At 41.6% G+C, this 23,990-nt stretch overlaps 1 protein-coding gene across 3 annotated transcripts in view; it reads left to right on the top strand.

The window, feature by feature from the left end:
• The first annotated feature begins 2,459 nt into the window (after positions 1-2,459).
• Positions 2,460-23,990, top strand: part of NPHP3 (nephrocystin 3) — a 46,418-nt gene continuing 24,887 nt past the window's right edge. For 2 of the 3 annotated variants that reach the window (XM_024107745.3, XM_042841274.2), the window contains exons 1-9: positions 2,460-3,398; positions 5,789-5,914; positions 7,914-8,064; positions 9,544-9,696; positions 11,347-11,480; positions 11,745-11,905; positions 14,213-14,360; positions 15,463-15,537; positions 16,209-16,388. In XM_024107745.3, the coding sequence (XP_023963513.2) occupies positions 3,045-3,398; positions 5,789-5,914; positions 7,914-8,064; positions 9,544-9,696; positions 11,347-11,480; positions 11,745-11,905; positions 14,213-14,360; positions 15,463-15,537; positions 16,209-16,388 (1,482 nt within the window). In that variant the 5' untranslated portion in view covers positions 2,460-3,044. The remainder of the gene's footprint in view (positions 3,399-5,788; positions 5,915-7,913; positions 8,065-9,543; positions 9,697-11,346; positions 11,481-11,744; positions 11,906-14,212; positions 14,361-15,462; positions 15,538-16,208; positions 16,389-23,990) is intronic. The other variant, XM_024107736.3, reaches the window with a different exon arrangement.

Raw genomic sequence — 23,990 nt, 5'->3', positions numbered from 1 at the left:
TTAGAGCCAGAGCACAGATAATTTAAGTCTTAAATTTTAAGGGAGCAGGAATTTTCCTGGCTTCTTCACAACCAAGAAACCCGCAAGGAGTAGATCTGAAAGCTATAAAAAGAGACATGAAGGCAGGAGGAAGATATGCCTTTTAACTCCAACAAAGCACATTGAAGTAAGAGTGCCCTATGTAGACTCTGTCCATCATGTCATAATGTCATGGCCTGTTCCTATTAGGCATTGATCGCCTCTTGTGAAATGTTCAGCACCATCAAATCCCAATGACTTCGATAGGCGCTAAGTGGGCTGGGAAGCTCACAGGAGTGGATTCTGTTACAGAACTACAGGATGATATCCTACACTGCATAATGCTCCAATTCTGTAAGCAATCATGCACATGAACAGTCCCATTGAATTAGAACTACTCATGTGCATAAGTGCTTGCAAGATTGGGACCTATCATTGTAAAAGCCTAAATAACTTTGGTGCTCTAAATTGTATGTGAATTTCAGGACAGGTGGCAGTCCTCTGAGGGGTCATATTCTGGAAGGACAATTGTAAATATTTTCACTAGAACATAGAAACTGACTAACCATCCTTCGATTTGTGCTGTTTGGGAAATGATAACAAATTAGCACAGTAACTGATTACATGGATGGTAAGGGCTGAGATCCCCTGAAAATGGAAGATTTTCCAGAGCACACAAAAATTACTGTTATTTTTTTGTTATTATTTGTATGACTGTAGTGTGACGTTCTTTACCTTGTGGGAACACCCTATACTCCCATGTTCATCCTTATAATATGATTGTGTGGTATCTAATGCAAAGTTTGTCATGTCGGGTGTCTTCAGAAGGCACATGATGTATACTCAGCATTGTTGTTATGGTAATGTTATAGTAATCATTGTTATAGTAATGTTATAGGTTGTAATTTCATGTATATAATTATGAGGCTGAAAATGTGTCCTCATGGCTTAAAGCAAGCCCAGGCAAAAACTCCCCAAGAGCAGAGGGACAGTTCACACCTCATCAGGGCATGGATGGGACAAACCCAGCCCAGTATCACAGGAATAAAGGACACTGGCCTAGGCAACAACAAAGGATCTGTTGGACTCTTGAGTGAGTCACCCTCCCTTCCTTTGGTCAGTTTGGGACTGCGATGAGGTAATGCTCACCTGACTCTGAAGTGGGGGAGGGCAAAGTCAAGAGGGAAGAAAGAACATGATAAAAGGGAGAGACATTTGCCATTCTCTTCCACCTCCATCTACAGACATCACCACCAAGCGCTGATCAAAGGGGAGAGCCCGGCTGAAGGGCAACCAATCAGCCTGTGGTGAGAAGCATCTCAGTTTGTAAGGGCATTGAAAGTGTTAAGATCAGCTTAGAATGCATTTTGCTTTTATTTCATTTGACCAAATCCGACTTGTTATGCTTTGATTTATAATCACTTAAAATCTATCTTTCATAGTTAATAAAATTGTTTGTTTTTTCTACCTGAAGCAGTGTGTTTGGTTTAAAGTGTGTCAGAGACTCCCCTTGGGATAACAAGCCTGATACATATCAATTTCTTTGTTAAATTGACGAACTCATATAAGCTTGCAGTGTCCAGCGGGCATAATTGGACACTGCAAGACGGAGGTTCCTAGGGTTGTGTCTGGGACTGGAGATATTGGCTAGTGTCATTCGGTTGCACAATCCAAGGAGCAGCTTACATGCCAGAGGCTGTGTGTGAACAGCCCAGGAGTGGGGGTTCTCACAGCACAGCAGGGTAAGGCTGGCTCCCAGATTCAAGGATTGGAGTGACCTAGCAGATCACTGGTCTGGATAATACCAGGGGAACAGCACATGTAGTGTCTAGCAGCTAGGCGCTGTACGAACCAACAACAAAAAAACCCAAAACAGTTCCTGCCCCAAAGAGCTTATAAATCTAAGTACAATGCTGTTTCCCCCAGCTGCATTACAGTACTAATTACTTCTGGTGGAAACAGACTGTTCTATTTACCATGTCCCCCTATTTGGGTTTCCCTTCTTTCCCAAATCCCATCCTTGTTCTTTTTCTTCAAAATTGTTTCTGAAACCTCTCCAACTTAAATGTGGCTGCTTTCCCCCCCCCCCTTTTCGCTCCTCCCCAACCCATACTTCTACTTCAGCTCCCACAGTCACTTCTTTTATCTAGAGACGTGTCCCTCTGCACTGGGGAACAAATCAGCCCCTTCCTTCTGTACGTGCTCGCTGCCTCTGTCCCTCTCCCTTTCCCCAATCCCCCACGCCATCGGCGAGGCGTCCCGCCTCCAGCCCCCATCTCCCCATGAGCCTCCCCGCACCAGCTCGGCCCCTCTTCCCCCCAACCTGCCCCCCTCCTTCCCCTGTCAGCCCCGACACGCTCCCTCCCGTCTCTTCCCCCAGAGCCGCCTGCCCCGCCTCCCCTCACCCCTCGGGCCCGGCGCTCCCAGCCGGCTACCAGCAGCGCCGCGCAGAGCGGGGTCTGGCCGCACGAGGCGCCCTGCAGCCCGCCGGGCTCAGAGACTCCCGAGTCCCGTCCCCGCTGCCCTGTCCGGGGAGGGCTGGAGGCGGCCCACGTGCCTCCTTCCTTCCTTCCTTCCTCCTCTGAGTCCTGTCCCGCCCCTTGCAGCGCAGCGGGCTGCGGCTGCCTGAGACCCTGGCCTGGGGGCACAGAGTCCCCGAGGCTGTGGCTGGCTCCTCCCTGCCGAGGGGTGTTATTCATGCCACCCCGAGGAGCTGCTGCTGTCCTGTGGGCCCGCCCTAGACAGCGGGGCAGCCCGTCATTGCTCCCCTGGGTGGAAGTGGGGCTTGAAGCCAGCCTAGTTGTTAGGGTCTGGTGGGGAGAGCCCGTGCAAGCCCCTGACCTGTGTGGGGAGCCCCACTGCCAGCCACTCCACGGGTGCACAGACACCATAGGGATGACCCTGGTATAAACTGCTAGAGGGACAGAACCAGTGACACGTGCCCGGCTCCTGGGTGACTCCAGCTGCCAAACCCATGGAGAAGGGAGAGCAGCAGTGAGGGCAGCATCCCAGCCTAGCCCCCAACGATGGGGACAGCTTCCTCTCTGGTGAGCCCAGCGGGCACCGGAGGGGAAGTGATCGAGGACGCCTACGGAGGAGGTGGCGGCGAAGCCTGTGAGATCCCAGTGGAGGTGAAGCCCAAAGCTCGCCTGCTGCGCAGCTCTTTCCGCCGGGTGGGTGCTTCACGGCCTGGAGGCCTCATTGGGGCTAGTTTCAAATCCACTGCCTCGGTACAGGAGTTGGAGTGCATGGCTGAGTATGAGCGTCTGAAGAAAGAATACGAGATCTTTCGTGTCAGCAAGAACAACGAGGTGGCCTCTATGGTCAAGAAAGAAGCCAAGCTGGACCTGGAGAACAAGAGACTCCGCGCAGAGCTCCAGGTAACTAGCAACTGTACTGAACCTCACCATGGTTGATAGGGAAAGGGGTGGGAGGGAAGATCTCATCTCCTGAGACAAATAATAATACTTAGCTCCTGTATAGCACTTTTCGTCCTTACATCTCAAAGCACTTGATAAGTTGAGTATCTCCATTTTACAGATGGGAAAACAGAGGCATAGTGAAGACAAGAGATTTGTCTAAAGTTATTCAGGAAATAAGTGTCAAAGCTGGGAACAGAACCCAGAACTCTTTCCAGTACACCATGCGCCTTCTGAAGTGGGGACTAGACCCCTCAGCTATGGCGTTAACACTGACCTCTTTCCTCCCAACTAGTCTTTGGGTGGAGAGAAGTCCAGTGCTCTTTATCTCCTCCCCTTCCCAGCAGCTTCTTCCCATCTCCCAGTATTCTCCCGCCTACTCTGTGTGGAGCTGCTGAGTAGCACCCTTATAAAATTCCAGTTTTTAAATGTAGCCTGATAGAAACAACATTCACAACTGCAGGCTAAATATTTCAGATCAAGATGGCATTTTTTACATGAACAAATCAGCAACTAAAAAAAGAAATGGACAGTTAAAAATGTGTTCAATTTCTTTACCTGTGTTAATCTAGACGTCTTTAATAAAAACTTAGATTGGTATAATAAAATAAAACATCTAGTTTACTTTTCACCATTTAGACAGTTAGTTTATTATTTGCAATACTTCCAGCTTGAACTGGTCAGTTTCACTTTTCTTTCCAGGTTTCTTCAGCGCCCCACTGAAGTAAAAATGAAGTCGGTGGGGCTGCATTAGAACATCAGGGTCTGCTTGCATTATATGTATCTTATGACTTTAAAAACAAACTTTGTATTTGTGGATAATCTAAGCCAGCATTTCTCAAATGTGGCCACCAGGAACTTTTCTTGGGCCACAACCTCCTGGGTGATGATGGAGGGGCAGGGGGAGTAACCCTTCCCCAGGGCCGCCAGCAGGAGCTGGTCTCTGTCCCCTTCTGGAGCTATAAACACTGTAGGAGCAGGCGACCAGTGTGAATTCCCCACCTTTCTGGGGACGGTGGGGATCGGGTTTCAGGATTAAGCCCTGGGGTGGTGGGCGACAGGCTCTGGCCGTGCGGCAGCAAGCTCCATCCCCCAGCCGCAGGGCTCCAGGTTCTGGGCTCACCCCCTGCACATCGCCCCTGGCCCTTGCTGCCTCCTCCAGTCCCCATCTGTGCACCAGGGCCCCAGGCTCTCGCTCTAGGCTCACCTCCCCCATCTCCCCTGATTCCTGCTGCCTCCCATCTATCCCCCTATCACCTCTTGGACCCCTACCCACCTCCCCATCCAGGGCTTAATTTGTCCCCCAGCTTGCTGGGGCTGAGTAAGTCTGCTGTAAAAAGTGATATTAACAATATCACCTTTCACAGCCTCCCAGCTAGCTAGCAAGTCTGCTGTGAAAAGTGATATTAACAAATATACAAAATGTCACTTTTCACAGCAGACTTACTAGCTAGCACAGGGGTCCCCAACGTGGTGCCCGCGGGCGCCATGGCGCCCCCTGGGGCGTCTAAGTGCGCCCACGTACTGGCCGGCGGACGAGCATCTGCCAAAATGCCGCTGACAAATGGCAACGTCAATAGGCGTCGCCGCCACAATGGCGCCGAAAATCGGCGGCATTTCGGCGGTGACAGCTATTGACGTTGCCGCTTGTCGGCGGCATTTCGGCGGATGCTCGTCCACCACCACGGTCCTTCATCGCGCCAGACGAAAAAGGTTGGGGACCACTGAGCTAGCAAGTCTAAAAAAAGACAACCAAAAAAAAGCAAAACATGCAAAGCACCTTATTTGTGTTTTTATTCTGTTTAGGTCCAGTAATGAATAGACAACTGTACATTATTTTTAATTATTGAATCTGAAAAAACCCCTTACATAAATAAATTACAATGATTTGGACGTGTATATGTGCATATTTATTTATTTTTCCTAAAGTTAATTAAGTATTTTAGGAAGAATTGTCGGAGCAGCCACTAGCAAGAGTTGATGGCGCACTCCGAGGCCACCCAAAAATTTGTTACGAGAACCCCTGAATCTAAGCACTATACCCAGATGTACAGACACTCTCTAGTAAATAATTTTAACATTAGCTTTAATAAAAAATGTAAATATTTTGTTTCTCATTCATGATAGGATTGCACTGCTGCACTGATTTGTGTTCCAACACTGCAATGCAATGTTTAAATCTAAACAAACAAAAAAACAAACAAAAACGTCTTCATTGAATTAAGAATTGCAAAAGGGCTATTGGAGCAACACTTGAATTTTCTATCTAAACTCAGTAGCTGAAAAATATGCTAAAACTTTATAGCAATAATATTTTTCTCTCAGAGAAATAATATGTTAAATATTTTCAGGCTCTTCAGAAAACTTATCAGAAAATACTTAGAGAGAAAGAAAGTGCTTTAGAAGCCAAATATCAAGCCATGGAGAGAGCTGCTACATTTGAACATGACCGAGACAAAGTCAAGAGACAGTTCAAGGTAAGCATCTTCACTTTATCCCCCAGGAAATTGACCAAGAAAATCTAAAGTAATCCCTTTGGCCCTGATCCTTCAGTGAACTCTCTGTGGGTAGGTTCTATGTAGATGCAGATGTCTGCCAATATGAAACTCATTGCAGGACCAGGGCCTTAATCCACTATTTACTCCAAATCAATCATACCAAAATTTACCTGTAGAAATGCTTCTTAATAACATTTAGTCTTAGGCCTGGTCTACACTAACCCCCCAATTCGAACTAAGGTACACAACTTCAGCTACGTGAATAACGTAGCTGAAGTCGACGTACCTTAGTTCGAACTTACCGCGGTCCAGACACGGCAGGCAGGCTCCCCCGTCGACTCCGCGTACTCCTCGCATCGAGCAGGATTACCGGAGTCGACGGGGAGCACTTCTGGGTTCGATTTATCGCGTCCAGACAAGATGCAATAAATTGAACCCAGAAGTTCGATTGCCTGCCGCCGAACCAGCGCGTAAGTATAGACAACAAGCCCTTAGTGGAAAATAATGCTTTTGAAAATGGAAAGGAGAAAATGTTATCATTGCTCAACAGCCTAGCACCTTCTGTGCCATTTCATCAGCTCTTGCCAATTTCACACCTAGAAGGGGCAAGGAACATGCAGATCAGAAGTTATGTTACATAGTATTTTAAAGAAAAATAAATTGTAGGCTCAAACACTGATTTTGGATATTTCTCAGTAATGTTTATATTTAACTTGTTAATGTTCAACATTTTTAGTTTTCATTACAAAAATAACCCCTGTGCCAACTATTGGCACATCTCTTTGTGCTACTAAAATACAAGAGCCAAGTGAAGATAAAAGCCTTAATATTTTTGCCTTAGGGTGATTTGAAAGGCTTATTAATTGCCAAGCTGATGCTTCTGGTTTTCCCCTCCTGCAGCTGATCCCACTCCTAGCACCCAAAATTAGACAGTAAAAGCATTTCTCTGCGCTATTTTAGGGCTTACCGATGTCATCAACTGTAGCAGAGGAAATGTTTTGGTAGATAAGTAAGGCAAGAATTGCTTTCAAATAACTTTGTTTTAAATTGTATTTGTAATTAAGTCTACCGATCTCTTTTATACTCTTGCGATCTTAAGTACTTAGTTCTGATCAAAGACCAAGCTCGCTAATCAGTTTTAGCTTGTGATAGTAATATTGTTCCAGATATCTGGTCTCTGTATTTTAAACTATTTAAATTAAAGATGTATAGCTGTCAGTACAACATATAATATAATATAATATAATATAATATAATATAATATAATATGGAAATCTTTGAGAACAAATTATAGTTTTGTTGCTGAAAAAAGCTGGCTTTTATTAAAACTAAGTTAAAAACCATGCATATTACTTATGAGCTTATTTTAGTACCGTCCATCCCAAACATTCAAAAATCATGAGTCAGTAACCCCAAAATCATGTCATTGATTTAAAAATCACGATTTAAAAATAATAAATGTTGGATTCCTTTATTCGCCTTCTGGTTTAGAGAGAATGGGTTGCACTTGGGATGTTGTGAAGGCCAAGACTACAACAGGGTTCAAAAAAGAACTAGATCAATTCCTGGAGGATAGAGCTATCAATAGTTATTAGCTAGGATGGGCAGGGATGGTATCCCTATCCTCAGTTTGCCAGAAGCTGGGAATGAGTGACAGGGGATGGATCACTTAATGATTACCTGTTCTGTTCATTCCCTCTGAAGCACCTGGCATTGGCCACTGTTGGCAGACAGGATACTGCGCTAGATGGACCTTTGGTCTGACCCAGTATAGCTGTTCTTATGTTTACTTGGGTCACATTTTCAAGTCTTTCTCTACCATAACGAGGGCTCAAATCTCACTTTTTTTTTTAATGACAGCTGATCACATGAATTCAGGAGCTGGGGCTATAGATCAAACATAAAATTTCACAAGATTTGTGATAAAATAGTAAGAGTTGGCTTTATACTTTTTAAAAAAATCCTTTCCTTTTTCTAGATTTTCAGGGAAACTAAGGAAAATGAGATTCAGGATTTACTGAGGGCCAAACGAGAGCTAGAGACAAAACTTCAGAGACTGCAAGCCCAAGGGATCCAAGTATTTGATCCTGAAGAGTCTGATTCAGATGACAATTGCACAGAAGTTACTGGTAAGAATTCCATTTGCTACTTTCAGCAAGCGAATAAAAAAAGATTAAATTCTGTGAAGTATAGCAAAAGAAAAATATATATGCACTATAGATTGTGAGGTTTTTAAAATGCAAGTTTTAAAAGCACAAGGAAATATTGTGTGAAGGATAAAAACAGTTTACCATTTAAATTGTGTTTTTTGAAGTCTGTGCGTGGCCCAAAACTAATTAGCCATTTCTGGTGATTCCATTTATTTTTATAGTGCCCCATATTCTAAAAGACACCTTGACTTTCTACCTTCCCTGAACCTTTCTGCTTCTCTTGTATTTTCATTGTGAGTTTCCTGCTATCTGATCTCCTTTTCACAAGTCTAGAGGTTATGTTCCAGTTTGGCATATCAGCCCCATATAACCCATCAGAACAGAAAATGAACAAAATTAATTGGAAACTTAGGCAGAATATCAAATTGGAATTTGACAAGGGGACCAGTTTTGAACAGCCGTAGTCTTTAACAACACTGGATATTTAGCGGTTGTAGGCATTCAGTCTCCTGGTTTTACATCTGATCCAAAACATGGCATCTGCATCAGGACAGTGCCCATTAGTGCCATGCCAGGGTATTGGTTAGATACAGACTAGGGATCATCAGCATCACTTCCTACAACACTTGGGTTTTCCCTTGAGGTCCAGTGCTGTTACATCTGACCCTGCTTTGCTAACAAGATGTGACACAAATCACAGCTGAAGTGGCTGAATAACCTTCAGAACTAGAAACGTTTCATGTGATATATATGGCTCTGATTCTGCAGAGCACTTATGCACTGCACGTGCTAAATTCTAGTGACATCATTGATTTTAATGGGCCTATGATTCCTACCTCTTCCCCGTGTATATTTTCTCCTTTCTTCTTTTATATTCCTTCTTATTTGTGTTTTATACTTCCTCATCCCTCTTTTTAAAAAATCTTTCTTAACTTATTCTCATTTTTGTCTTCAAAGATTTGAATTTAGTGGTCTTGAAAGTGATAGATTAGTAGGAAATGGTGTAATCCAAGGATAATATGAGAAGTTAACTATAAAGCTTTTCCACCCAACTAAGAAATGTATTTCACTCCTGACCTGCAACACTTTTCTGCTCTCCTTTCTTAAATAGAGACTGTCAACAGTGTGGTGACTTTGTGAAGTGCACAAATGACTGCAGTAAACCTATGAAACTCTTCCTTATAGGTGACCTAATACAATATATGAAACTAACGATGAGGTCCTCAGTTTTGAGACCCCCATGTACTAACACGCTCTGTTACCTATTTCTTTAATAGCATGGCTTCTCTGTAACTGTGAGGGAGTTCTGATTTAAAACTATATTAGCCAAACCAGTGAGCGAACCTGCTAAGGGAGAAGAATTTCAATTAGTGGCATTTGTCAACAAATTTTAACTGAAGTGTTTAGGTTTGACAATATATTTCAATGTGTGAAAATCAGTTTGTATTTACTTTTCAGCTACTGGAGCCCAATCTGAATATTGGACTGGTGGAGTGTTGGGAAGTGAGCCATCTATGGGTAGTATGATGCAACTTCAGCAGTCTTTCAGAGGGCCTGAGTTTGCTCATAGTTCCATAGATGTGGAAGGACCATTTGCGAACATAAACAGAGGTAAGCAACTGGTGTTTGTCTGCTAAGCGGGTTTAACAAGGGGCTGTTGACATACAAGTACTGTTTACCATGGAGGTCTTTTGCATCCATTCTTATGTTCCGTTAAGGGATTTACTGTGTCTGTCACTCCATATTTTCCTTTGAATGACTGCTTTTTGTAAAAATAAAGTGGAAGTATAGCTAAAACACATCTAATTGTGTTTAATATTTTTCTGCTAACAATATGTGCAGCAGTATTCTTAGATAATGACAGTGAATCTCAATGCTTCATAATAAATATACCAAATACCAATTTATTGTATGGGGGCTCAAAAAAAGGCTTTAGATGACCCAGCTTTGAATAACATAACTAAGAAAAAAATATTTAAAATGTGATTTATTTTAGCCTGATAGAGTCCCGGTATCTTGTCCAATTTTCGTCTTGTTTTTCAAATTCTCAGATCCTTCGCCACATAGGACACGTGCATGATGTCTCAAACTATGGCCCCTCTCCTTCAGCTGGATTTGCATAGGAAGACCCTTCCAGGCGGAGTCCCATTGACTTAAATGGAACTCTGCATGACTTTGAGGGTTCATCCACACAGATCCAATCGCATGATCAAGACCTATGCATGCTGAATTATATTTGACCTATGGGAAAGATTATCACTGATTTCCCTATCAATTCCAGTATTTTGTAGTTAGTAACAACACTGTCTAACTTGGCTTGACTCACTACCTTAATCTCAATACTAGCCTGTGACACAGACTCAGTTCAAATTAGTTACTCAGACAAGTAATTTATCATCCTTAACTTTGAGTTTCTCTGCATCTGTCACTTTGTGATATCACTTTACTACTAGTGAAAGGTCACTTTTTGATATTTTCAAGAGACCATTAGTAACTCAGTAGTCAGCTTATCAGAAAAATGGTGTTTTATATTTCAAAATATATTTGCAGGAATTTACAAGATTATAGTGAGCTATTAGAGATCTCATAAAAATACAAAATTACACACAAAATTACCTTTCAGTAATGCTAAAGTGTTAAGACTTTCCCATGTCAAGCAGCTTCCTTGAAACTGCTCAGAACATCGGTAATGTTAGCCTACAAAATGAGAAGCTAAGAAAAGAATTAGCTTAAAGCTTTCTATGATAAGCTGAATTGACATACAGCGTACACATGGAGAACAATGCAGTTTATCTAAAGAATTATGCTACCTATTAGTTCACCAACATTTGTTAGCTTAGTATATTTACAATTAATTTTGAAGCAGCAGTATTTTCCTAAGAATTGCTTAGTTAAGCATCTAATTACATGGGCATCTTTATTACTCCTGTTACAGAATTTAATTTTTTTGTATGGCAGCCATCAGCTTGAGATTTTGGCTAAATTTCACAAACACTTATTTTAAAAGAACCATGATAATAGGTATGTAATGTGAATATATTTAACATTCAGCTATTATGTTTTGCTATATTTTATAATTTTGCATATTATTTAAATCTAACTTTTAATTAAATCTGAAATATTTTGTGATATATTATTATGAAAGATACTCTATAACATGAAGTTTATTATTTCCTTAGGGTATGTTAAGAGAGCATTGATGCAAACTGTTATATGATGTAACAAGATAAGGAGACCTGTGTCTTTGTATATTGTTTGCAGATGACTGGGATGCGGCTATTGCCAGTTTATTGCAGGTCACTCCACTGTTTTCCCACTCTCTGTGGAGTAACACAGTAAGGTGCTATCTCATTAATACAGATGAGACTCAACCTGAAGTAGACATCTTCATTAGGGTGAGAACAGCACAAAAGTTATGTTAATTAATCATTAATTTAAGGTTCTCTATTTTTCTCCTCTAATACTTGTTCATCGAAACTCTGTGGTAGTTCTTAAAAGGTTTAGGAGTCGGATCTTGATCCCATTGAAATCAGTGGGAGTTTTGTTAAGGATTTCAATGGAAGAAAGTTTATAATGAAAAGAAATTGGGGTTTACTAATAGGTCCTTATTGATATATGTAATTAATAATAAAGGTCAGTTTATTTAAATTTCCTTTCAGAACTACTCACCAAAACTTCAAAGAATATGTGAAACAATGGGGTACTTCTTTCAAGTTGTTCATTTTCCAGTAGAAAATGGAAATAATTTCCAGGCTGTGAGAAAATGGGAAATTGAGAAAAGTTCCTTAGTCATTTTGTTCATACATTTAACTTTGCCAAGGTAAGTTAATAGTTTTGCAGATTGACAAAGCAAAGAGAAACTGATAATTTATGTACAGCACATAGCTTATTAACATGTATGCAGCGTTCCACTTATAGCATTTTTAAGCTAGTTTCTTCTAACAAATCTTCCTTCAGACTTTAGATTTTCTAGCACAGACAGTTAAAGAGAAAGCAGCTTCTTTCTGAGGTTTCCCTGTTCCTGTGGCTCTAGATTCTATTAAATTACAACATAAAAGAGCCACCATAATCTGCAAATTTCTTGCTTTCCAAGAACAGCTTTTTGCTGTTCATAGTGATAGAATCATAGAAATTAGAGATGGCATGTGTGAACATCTTCTGTGTGTTCTATTTGCTTATCTGTCTATTCACCTGCCTATATTACCTCTGTTTTATTTGGTTGCATATTCTTTTTGTCTCTCTAAGTAAGTCACTTCTCAGTTAATTTCCTGGCTCTTCAGTGCAGTGTCTTGCCCTTGCCTGTTGTGATGTAATTTACTAAATCCATGATATTTTATAACAACTGGTAGTGCAGTGCTTTTCACTTGTACAGTAGATAATTGGTCGTCTTACTAGAAGAAAAATAATTTCCTAACCCAAAAGTATTGAATTAAGGATAATGTTACAATTCAGTTGTGATTGTTTCTATTTTGCAGCTTGGACTTTTTTTCTTTTTGGCTGTATACCATGAAGGAGGAAGAAAAGAGGGATTAGAAGTGAAAATACTAAATAATGGGCATAGAGTTGTCATTTTCAATATGTCCTTATACAGTTGGACAGCCATTTTGATAATCTCTGTCAGGATATTGTCTGACCCATAATCTTATCAGCAAGAGGCCAGGAACAGTCTAGATTTTGGCCTTTTAATGAACTATGACATTACTACATTAAGTGTCTGAATTTAGCTGCCTTTTGAGTTGAGCGAGGATTGGGGAAGAAAACTGGGAGATGAATAAATTGATTCATATGGAACTCTGTCAGCTTTGGTCAGGAACTTGGGATGAGGCTTCTCTAGCTTTTTGAGTCTGCTTAGAGAAGGAGCAACATATGGAACATCAGTCAGGAATGTGTCCCTCTCCTAAACAAAAAAAGGTACCTACAGTGTATGTTGCTATATGCCATTGAACTGTCACACAAAGGGTTAGGTTTTGAATCTTGGCGATTTTCCTTTTGTCGTTTTGCTAGCACCCCTGTTCGGATGTGGAGGTGTCTAGCCTATAAACTAAATATCTGACTAAAAAGGTTTTTTTTGCTAATGGGCAAAAAGGCTAATTAACAACTTGCTAATTGATAATACTGCTGACTAACTAATGCTAGCACTGTGTGCAAAGAAGCAGGCTCACAGAGACACTACAGGGGTTCCATCTCGCTGGCACAGGTGGTAAAAAAGAACTGAGGGAAAATTGGGTCCGCTCTGCCCTTTTTGTCCTTGGAGAAGTGCGGGGCAATGCAAAGATATTGAGAGCGTTTCAGGCCCTGCTGACATGGCTGGCCAAAAGAATCCAATCTTGTGTGCACGGGCCACATGTGCACCAAGAGTGGAATCCATGTGGACAATACATCTCAGAGAAGAATGAGAGCTTCCTGAAAACAATATTAATTTAAATAGTTTCTTGTACAAAAAGTGAGATTAAGATTATAATGCCTCATGTGGGGAAGATTGCATCTATCTGCTAGTTTGTCTCCCTTGAGGCTGGCTCTGTATGTAGCATAATAGATTCACAAGGCAGAACTTTCAGGAATAAATATAGATATTCCTTCATACAAGTACAGTGCACTGTCCAGATTCAAGATGGGAACGTAATTTGTCCATTTTGATGAGCCTTAACCCTGTAAGCTCCTGACCCTACTTCTAATGAGGACAAAGGGAGTTTTCCCTTTGACTTTAGGGAGCAGGACAGGGCATTCAAATAATTGATGATAGTGTGTCAATACATTTGACATTTGTTAATAATGACTTGTGACTCTATTCTCATGTGTATGAAAAGCTAATGCAGAATTATTACTGTTTAATCTGAGTACCAGTATGAGAGGGTTTGTAGAAAATAGACTTTTGAAAGCAATAATGTGTAAATGTGCTACTGAAAGAATATTAATATCTACAGTCCAATTAGCAACAAGAGAACTTTTTTCCATTTTCTTGGCCAGACTTTGGATATCCTCTGTTTAAATGTCTGGCTGCCTCCGTGGTAAAAGGCATGCTCTTTCAATTAGATTTTGCAGTGAAACACATCCTTAGAGTTTATGTTGATTGAACTGTGTACTGCAACAGTGTAATATAGTTCAAAAATGCTGATTTCCAATCTAGCTGTTTGCTGGAGGACTGTGAAGAAGCTTTATTGAAAAATCCTGAAGGAAAGCCCCGGCTGATTTACCGCAGAATAGAAGATGGCAAAGTCAGTTCAGACCCTGTGCAGCAGTTAACTGAGCAAGTTTGTTATGTGAACAAAGCAAAGGTACAACATGTAGAAGGTTGTTATGTTTCAGAGATTTGTTGTCCTCTTATTTTGTAGCATAAAAGTCATAACTTCAGATAGTACAAGAAATTTCATAACGCATCCTTTGTTATGACACCTTTTGTGAACAGGTGTATGGTGTTGAATTTTATGAAATTGTAGTTTTAAAAAATTGAGCACTGTGCCTGTACAGAAACTTGAACAAAGTTTTATTCTCAGCTGCACAGAGGGGTGCAACCGAGAAGAATTTGGCTATAAATTTCTTACAGAATCCTTATGGAAAAAATGCTATAAGATTTAATAGAAAAGAACTGTTCTATATTATTTTAGATAATCCTTTGGGGAAAAAACAACCCTGCCATAGAATTCTTTGGAATGATTTAAAAAAATGTATATACAAGGGGCATCCTCTGTTTAAATTCTATACTATACTATAATTCCCATAGAATACTATTAAATTTTTATATGCTAAATCCCTATTACATTTTACAGGACTTTCCAATTAGAGAAATAGTCTAACCACATCATTAATGATACATTTTCCTGTAGTGTTTTTTTGTATATCATCAAAACAAAGGAACTCTGATTCAAAGTCCCCTCCTCCTCCTGCCTGTGGGTTGACTACTCAAATAAGGAAAAGGACAACAAACAAATAATCCCCTAAAGCATACAAGGCATTCCAGGCTCTGCTTGAGTACACTCTCCTGGCAGCCATCTTCCCTTAGAAGCTGACCTCTTCTTACAGGCACCTTCATTAGCAATGAAACGCAGCTGCCTTAGTAAATCATTCTCCAGATGTCCTCTCTTAGCTTCCATGAGCTGAGAGGGGAACCCTCCTGGGTCCTAGCTCATTGTGAAGCCTTCCTATCCACTGCCAAGGTATCTATGGTGAGGTGGAAGCATCTCATTTTTAAATGAAATTCTGTCTTACGGTGCCAGAGGGTAAGCCTCCAAAGTATTTTTCATTTTGAAAGGTGGCGAATGTTGTTCTGGAAAGAATATAAGCTTTGGATATATTTTATATCTACATGCCTCAGTAACTGCATCTGTGTTTAATAGTCAATCCCAGAGTTGCTTCATACTTTGTCATTAACTTTTTCAGCTCATTGATCACATGGGAGGAGTGGAAGAAGGAGCATATGAAACTTATAATTGTGTGGAAAAGATCATTAAACAGGTAGAGTACATGATGCATGTATTCCACATGAAAGGCTACTTTGCGCATTCCTGCTTACAATTCGAATGATAGACTCTGGGGCAGTGCCATCCAGGGCTTTACAAAATTGCCATATTGCCAGTACTCTGCAAGCACTGTAGTAAATCCACAGTCTATTTAATAATCTATTTATATTCACTACAAATGCGTGATGTTTTGTCATAATTCAAAGGCCTCCATATGTTTCAGCATTTTTAATACCTGGAAGTAAGGAAAGCCACAACTGCATAAAATAGTTTAAGAACTATGCTACTGTAGGCAACCTCCATCATGGGAAAACTGAAAGCAGCTTCTTGAGATCTCAGTATAAAGTGTCACTAGGACTCATTTGGTCACATTCTCTGCTGGCCTAAATGGGCACAGATCCATTGACATGAATAGAATTCACTCATCTACCCCAGCATTGTTACCTAAAGCAGGAAGGGATATAGTGCATAAAAACTGTCCTGTCCAGTGTGTGTCAGTATGGTATGCAGCCCATACTATATGGAATACATTTCATGCCACAAATGTAAGTCCAAAATGACATGCAAGCGGTGCCCACTGCCTAGTTGAAAGAATCTGGGGCAATGATAGCATATACTTTTAAGGAATAAGTTACAATATTTCCATGTGGTTTATTTCTTACACAGGATATATTTGGCTGTGAAAGCACAGAAGTAGAAAGCAAGGATTTGGGTAATAAAGAGGAATCCACTGCACCCGAAGAGGAAGTTTTTGGAGATGTACTGTGGGATGCACATGATGAACAAGAACAGATGGAAGCTTTCCAGCAGGCTTCTAACTCAACATGTGAACTAGGATTTGAGAAAGTAAGCAGACAGAAATGTCTTTTGATTAAGGGAAATAAATGGCTGTCTGTTTCATGTGCAGCAATGATGCTGTTGTATGGAAGGACCTATGTTTGAGAACAACCTTGGGGCTTTTACACCTTAGGCTAGAGGAGACCATATGTGTTAGACAGATGACATATTTAGTTTCTGGAACAATGCCAGTTATGTCTGTCTTAAAGTTTAATTGATGAAGAAATGGTCCTTGTTTCTCCATTGGAGGAAATGTTGCCGTGATAGCATGCCATCTAGAAATAAGGGGTTCTCTTAGAAGGTGAGTAACACACCATACTTTGAAGCCTAAATGAAAGACCTCAAACAGCTTTTTGAAGCAAATGAAAGCCCTGTCTCAATACAGAGAATTAGGTCTGTTGGAATTGGATAATGAAAAGACTATTGTATAGTCCCACAATCTTAATGTATCTGAGTCTGTGTGAGAGAAAGACATAGTAAAATTAAAAATAAAGGGGTACTGAAATGCTCAGTACTTCCTGGACTGCCTCACCTGTAAACCCTTGTAAAACTAGGAGTGTCAAAAACAGAGTTCTGTTGGAGGAGAAGGTTTTTGTGTTTTGTGTATTGTATTTTGGAGTTTTATATGTGTGGAGGCTGGTAGGGGCAGTGTGCTGGGAGAGAAGCTGAGCCCTGATTAGGGGGCGGGGCTTCCCTGCTTATGGTCCTATAAAGGTAGCTAGCCAGTCAGGCAGTGGCATAGACAGCCGCAGCGGCACAGGAGCCAGCAAACAGAGATGTAAAGAGGGGAGTTTTGGTGGGAGTTTGCAAGGGGAGTGTCTGGGGGAGACTAAGGAAGGCAGGAAGAGGAATAGACAGGCTAGTGAAGGGGGGTGTGCCAGTGTTTTGGTGCCTGCTCTGTGTGTGTGTATGTGTGTTTTTTTTTTTCCCCTCCTCTTTTTGTGGGTGGCAGTGGTTTGGTTTGTGTTTCCCGGACTAACAGGTTTTAGGTGGGAAGTCTATGACCGATACAGAGGCAGCAGTGGAAGACACAATGAGGATGACTGGATGTGGAAGCTGCGGCATGTACATGATCCTGGAGGGGGTATCTGAAAAGAGTTTCGTCTGCATGAAGTGCCGCCTGATAGAGCTGATGGAAGAAAAGATCCGAGGATTGGAGATGCAGGTGGAAACTCTGGTTGAGTTTAGAAGGGGGTTTGAGCAGATGATGGAGCAAAGACATGAGGAGGCTGAAGGAAAAAGCTCAGACTTGCAGATGGAAACAGGACCACAGAATTCTGAGGGGAGACTGCTCTGAGGGGTGAGGAAAGTGGACAGTGGAAGCATGTGACTAAGAGAACCAGGCAGAGGAAAAGACGGGCTAGTGAAGGAGAAATAGAGCTCAGGAACAGGTTTGCGGAGTTGGAAAATGAAGGAGGGCACAGCAGGTGGTCGCTGAAGGTGAGAGGGCAAGGAAGAAGAGAAGAGCAGCTAGTCCTATAAGAAGAGGGGAAGAGTCAATGGAGATAACACCAAATATGAGCCCCAGGAGGATACGGGATGGGCTGCGGAGGGATTACAAGGGACAATAGAAATCGAGAGGACTTGCACCCAGAGGGAGCAGGGGACAGACCGGAGAATCGCACCATTACCAGGAAAAGGCAGGTCTACGTGATTGGGGACACCTTACTGAGAAGAATAGACAGGTCTGTAACTAGAGCTGATCCGGAGAACAGAAGGGTGTGCTGTCTGCCGGGTGCTAAGATAAGGTATGTGGACCTGAGGCTGAAAAGGATCCTAACGGGAGCGGGAAAGAATCCACTGATTGTCCTTCATGTGGGAACAAACGATACGGCTAGATTCTCGCTGGAACGTATCAAGGGAGACTACGCCAGGCTGGGGAAGACGCTTAAGGAAATCGAGGCTCAGGTGATCTTCAGTGGGATTCTGCCTGTTCCTAGAGAAGGGCAACAAAGGTGTGACAAGATTATGGCGCTCAACAGATGGCTCAGGCAGTGGTGCTACAAGGAGGGCTTTGGGATGTATGGCCACTGGGAAGCATTCATGGACAGAGGACGGCTCTCTCGGGATGGACTTCACCTGAGTAAGGAGGGAAATAGACTTCTAGGATGGAGGCTGGCACAACTGATGAAGAGAGCTTTAAACTAGAAATTTGGAGGAGATGGTTGGGAGATGTCCAGGTAATCTCCACGCCGGAATTTAACGTTGAAAAGGAAGAAAACAAAGTAAGAAAGGATACAGCCGTGGGTATGAGAATGGACGTAAGGAGGAAGGGTTGTGTAGATACCAGTCTAATAGGTGACACTGGTGGTAGAATGTCTGTAATCGGGTAAAGGATGTCAGTGAAGCCAAACGGCAAAAATTAAGATGTTTGTACGCTAATGCGAGGAGCCTAGGTAACAAAATGGAGGAACTAGAGCTACTGGTGCAGGAAGTGAAACCGGATATTATAGGGTTAACAGAAACATGGTGGAATAGTAGTCATGACTGGAGTACAGGTATTGAAGGCTATGTGCTGTTTAGGAAAGACAGAAATAAAGGCAAAGGTGGTGGAGTAGAATTGTATATCAATGATGAGGTAGACTGTAAATAAATAAGAAGGGATGGAATGGAGAAGACAGAGTCTGTCTGGGCAAAAATCACATTGGGAAAGAAAGCTGCTAGAGCCTTCCCTGAGATACTGCTTGGGATGTGCTACAGACGCTGGGATCCAATTTAGATATGGATGGAGACCTCTTTAATCTTTTTAATGAAATAAACACTAATGGGAATTGTGTGATCATGGGAGACTTTAACTTCCCAGATATAGACTGGAGGACAAGTGCTAGTAATAATAATAATAGGGCTCAGATTTTCCTGGATGCAATAGCTGATGGATTCCTTCACCAAGTAGTTGAAGAACCAACAAGAGGGGATGCCATTTTAGATTTGGTTTTGGTGAGTAGTGAGAGTGAGGACCTCATAGAAGAAATGGTTGTAGGGGACAACCTTGGTTCGAGCGATCATGAGCTAATTCAGTTCAAACTAGATGGAGGGATAAACAAAAATAGATCTGGGACTAGGGTTTTTGATTTTAAAAGGACTAACTTTAAAGAATTAAGGAAATTAGTTAGGGAAGTGGATTGGACTGAAGAACTTGTGGATCTAAAGGTGGACGAGGCCTGGAATTACTTCAAGTCAAAGTTGCAGAAACTATCAGAAGCCTGCATCCCAAGAAAGGGGAAAAAATTCATAGGCAGGAGTTGTAGACCAAGCTGGATGAACAAGCATCTCAGAGAGGTGATTAAGAAAAAGCAGAAAGCCTACAAGGAGTGGAAGATGGGAGGGATTAGCAAGGAAAGCTACCTTATTGAGGTCAGAACATGCAGGGATAAAGTGAGAAAGGCCAAAAGCCATGTAGAGTTGGACCTTCCAAAGGGAATTAAAACTAATAGTAAAAGGTTCTATAGCCATATAAATAAGAAGAAAACAAAGAGAGAAGAAGTGGGACCACTAAACACAGAGGATGGAGTGGAGGTTAAGGATAATCTAGGCATGGCCCAATATCTAAACAAATACTTTGCCTCAGTCTTTAATGAGGCTAATGAGGAGCTTAGGGATAATGGTAGGATGACAAATGGGAATGAGGATTTGGAGGTAGATATTACCACATCTGAGGTAGAAGCCAAACTCGAACAGCTTAATGGGACTAAATCGGGGGGCCCAGATAATCTTCATTCAAGAAAATTAAAGGAACTGGCACATGAAATTGCAAGCCCATTAGCAAGAATTTTTAATGAATCAGTAAACTCAGGGGTTGTACCGTACGACTGGAGAATTGCTAACATAGTCCCTATTTTTAAGAAGGGGGGAAAAAGGTGATCCGAGTAACTATAGGCCTGTTAGTTTGCCATCTGTAGAATGCAAGGTCTTGGAAAAAATTTTGAAGGAGAAAGTAGTTAAGGACATTGAGGTCAACGGTAATTGGGACAAAATACAACATGACTTTACAAAAGGTAGATCATGCCAAACCAACCTGATCTCCTTCTTTGAGAAGGTAACAGATTTTTTAGACAAAGGAAATGCAGTGGAACTAATTTACCTCGATTTCAGTAAGGCATTTGATATGGTTCCACATGGGGAATTCTTAGCTAAATTGGAAAAGATGGGGATCAATATGAAAATTTAAAGGTGGATAAGGAACTGGTTAAAGGGGAGACTACAATGGGTCATACTGAAAGGTGAACTGTCAGGCTGGAAGGAGGTTATTAGTGGAGTTCCTCTGGGATCGGTTTTGGGACCAATCTTATTTAATCTTTTTATTACTGAGCTTGGCACAAAAAGTGGGAATGTGCTAATAAAGTTTGTGGATGACACAAAGCTGGGAGGTATTGCTAATACAGAGAAGGACCGGGATATCATACAGGAAGATCTGGATGACCTTGTAAACTGAAGTAATAGTAATAGGATGAAATTTAATATTGAAAAGTGCAAGGTCATGCATTTAGGGATTAATAACAAGAATTTTGGTTGTAAATTGGGGACACATCAGTTGGAAGTAACAGAGGAGGAGAAGGACTTTGGAGTATTGGTTGATCACAGGATGACTATGAGCCGCCAATGTGATATGGCCGTTAAAAAAGCTAATGCGGTCTTGGGATGCATCAGGCGAGGTATTTCCAGTAAAGATAAGGAGGTGTTAGTACCGTTATACAAGGCACTGGTGAGACCTCATCTGGAATATTGTGTGCAGTTCTGGTCTCCCATGTTTAAGAAGGATGAATTCAAAGTGGAACAGGTACAGAGAAGGGCTACTCGGATGATCCGAGGAATGGAAAACCTGTCTTATGAAAGGAGACTCAAAGAGCTTGGCTTGTTTAGCCTAACCAAAAGAAGGCTGAGGGGAGATATGATTGCTCTTTATAAATATATCAGAGGGATAAATATCAGGGAGGGAGAGGAATTATTCAAGCTTAATACCAATGTGGACACAAGAACAAATGGATATAAACTGGACATTAGGAAGTTTAGACTTGAAATTAGATGAAGGTTTCTAACCATTAGAGGAGTGAAGTTCTGGAACAGCCCTCCAAGGGGAGTCGTGGAGGCAAAAGACATATCTGGCTTCAAGACTAGGCTTGATAAATTTATGGAGGGGATGGTATGATGGGATAGCCTAATTTTGGCAATTAATTGATCTTTGATTATTAGCAGGTAAATATGCCCAATGGTCTGTGATGGGATGTTAGATGGGGTGGGATCTGAGTTACTACAGAGAATTCTTTCCTGGGTGCTGGCTGGTGAGTCTTGCCCACATGCTCAGGGTTTAAGTGAGCGCCATATTTGGGGTCGGGAAGGAATTTTCCTCCAGGGCAGATTGGCAGAGACCCTGGAGGTTTTTCGCCTTCCTCTGCAGTGTGGGGCATGGGTCACTTGCTGGAGGAGTCTCTGCACCTTGACGTCTTTAAACCAGTATTTGAGGACTTCAATAACTCAGGCATAGGTTAGGGATTTGTTACAGGAGTGGATGAGTGAGATTCTGTGGCCTGCGTTGTGCAGGAGGACAGACTAGATGATTATAATGGTCCCTTCTGACCTTAAAGTCTATGAGATACACCTAGAAAGGATTGAATTAATATATCTAGAGGAATCTGTGAAAAGTGCCTCTGGTGAGGAATTATGTTGCTGCTTGAATAAGTCGGTGTGCTTTCGTGCTGTGCTTCCTAGAGGAACTGGCTGACAATGTATGCTTGTGCCTCTTGGAGATGCAGCACACACAAGCACAGCTCCGAGAAGGCAGGGCAAACGTGGCTATAAGCCATCATTTTGTCTCTGGGATTTTGGGCTGATTGGGAACCAAAATGCCCCATGCTGTAACTGCTCTAAATTACAGCAGTCCTCCCTGAACTGTCTGAACTGCTCTGCAACCTGGAGCTTCTCAAAATGGCTGTTGTACCATGCACTATGACCACACCCCCTGTTCCAGGACTCGCGAGGGGTCCTGCGTAAGCTCTGGTCTATCCACAGTTTTTGTATTTGAACTATTTCGGTTAAGGGTATGAATTTTCTACTGAAGTAGTTAAATCAATATATAACCCCTAGTTATAGCAGCATAAAGGTGCCTTATACCAGCGCAGCTGTTCCTCCACCCTTTACACGAATAAGCTATACCATTCACCTATAAATGCGTTCACACTGTGGGGTTGCACCACTTTAACAACATACGGGAATAGTTAAAGTAGTATAATTTCTTTGTTAGATACAATCTAAGTGAGCCGACAGCTGTCCTATGCAGTACCTGTACCGAGGGAACCCAGGCTCAGGGACTTTTATGGCTCCTCTACACTGCCACAGCAGCACACAGGGGCTAGGCCGTAATGGGAGAGAATCTCTTCCATGAGGTTTTGGAATGCAAAAATGTAATGATAGGGATCAGATGTGAGGAGTTAGTCCTGGAAAACTGTCCATCTCCTCCTGACAGATGTTGTGTCCCAGACATTATTGGCAAACCTGATACAGTCTGCTGTGCTGCCTCCAATAGCTGGAACAGAGACAAATTTGAATGCTGTTTTTCCAGTAAATTTGATTAACTTATTTTAGAAATGGAAATTAAAAAGTTAACACAGAGATAATTCCCTTTCTTAGAATTGTAAGGAATGTGCTCTGCTATTCTTCATTCATATTATTCTGTACTTCTGGCTCCATAAGAATTTGTAGCTTCTAAAAATAGCCAGTTCCGTATAATCAAGTATAACTACTTGTAGCAATAGGTGACATGGAATTTTAGAGCACTATCCTTTTGTCCTTGGCTATCTATCTTAGTTATTTATGTGCTCTCCCTCCCCCCCCATCAACATAGTATCTTAGTGCCTGTATTTATCCTCACGACACTCTGTGTGTCAGAGCTATTATCCTCATTTTAGAGATGGGTAACTGAGGCACAGAGAGGCTAAGTGACTTGCCCAAGGTCACACAGAAGTCTGTGATGCAGCAGGGAATTAAACCTAATGCACTAACCACTGGACCATCCTTCCATTCTTGGAGGTCTACATTCAAATTTGCCTTGTCACACGTTAAAATGAATTTTTGTCTCACTCTAGTCCATAATGGACATTTGCTTACCTCATAAAACCACAACACAATAATTTAGTACAGTTGGTACTACATTCTCATGAGACACATGTCTGGAACACCACTGGGATCTGGCATGCCAAAATTGCAGTACATTAGCAGAGGTGCAGGGGGAATTGCATGCCTTCTTGTACTAGGTCTTACTGTACCAGTGCTACTAGTCAGTCACATATATTAGTACTGCAAATTCATCCCAAACTAATTTTTAAAAATTATTTTCTGCTTTAAAACTTTTTATGTAAGAGGTATTAAATAGTAGTTTTTAGTGATTCTAGCACTTTCCATTCTTCCTTCCCCATTAAAAAAGCAACAACAAAACCACTTTGTTTCTGTAGCCATATATTTTGTTTTACTCTTAGTCCCCTTGACTTCAATGGAACTAAACATTCATAAAGCTAAGTATATGCTTAAATATTTGGAGGATGCATTAATCAGTATATTAATTAATCCGTATATGTATTTCTTTAATACTGGAGCCATTGTAACTTAAATTGTTGTGTT

This window comes from Chrysemys picta, chromosome 2 (assembly GCF_011386835.1).
Source record: "Chrysemys picta bellii isolate R12L10 chromosome 2, ASM1138683v2, whole genome shotgun sequence".
In the NCBI taxonomy this organism is placed as follows: domain Eukaryota; kingdom Metazoa; phylum Chordata; order Testudines; family Emydidae; genus Chrysemys; species Chrysemys picta.
The sequence above is the reverse complement of the archived record's forward strand: the minus strand, read 5'-3'. Positions and strand labels throughout refer to the sequence as shown.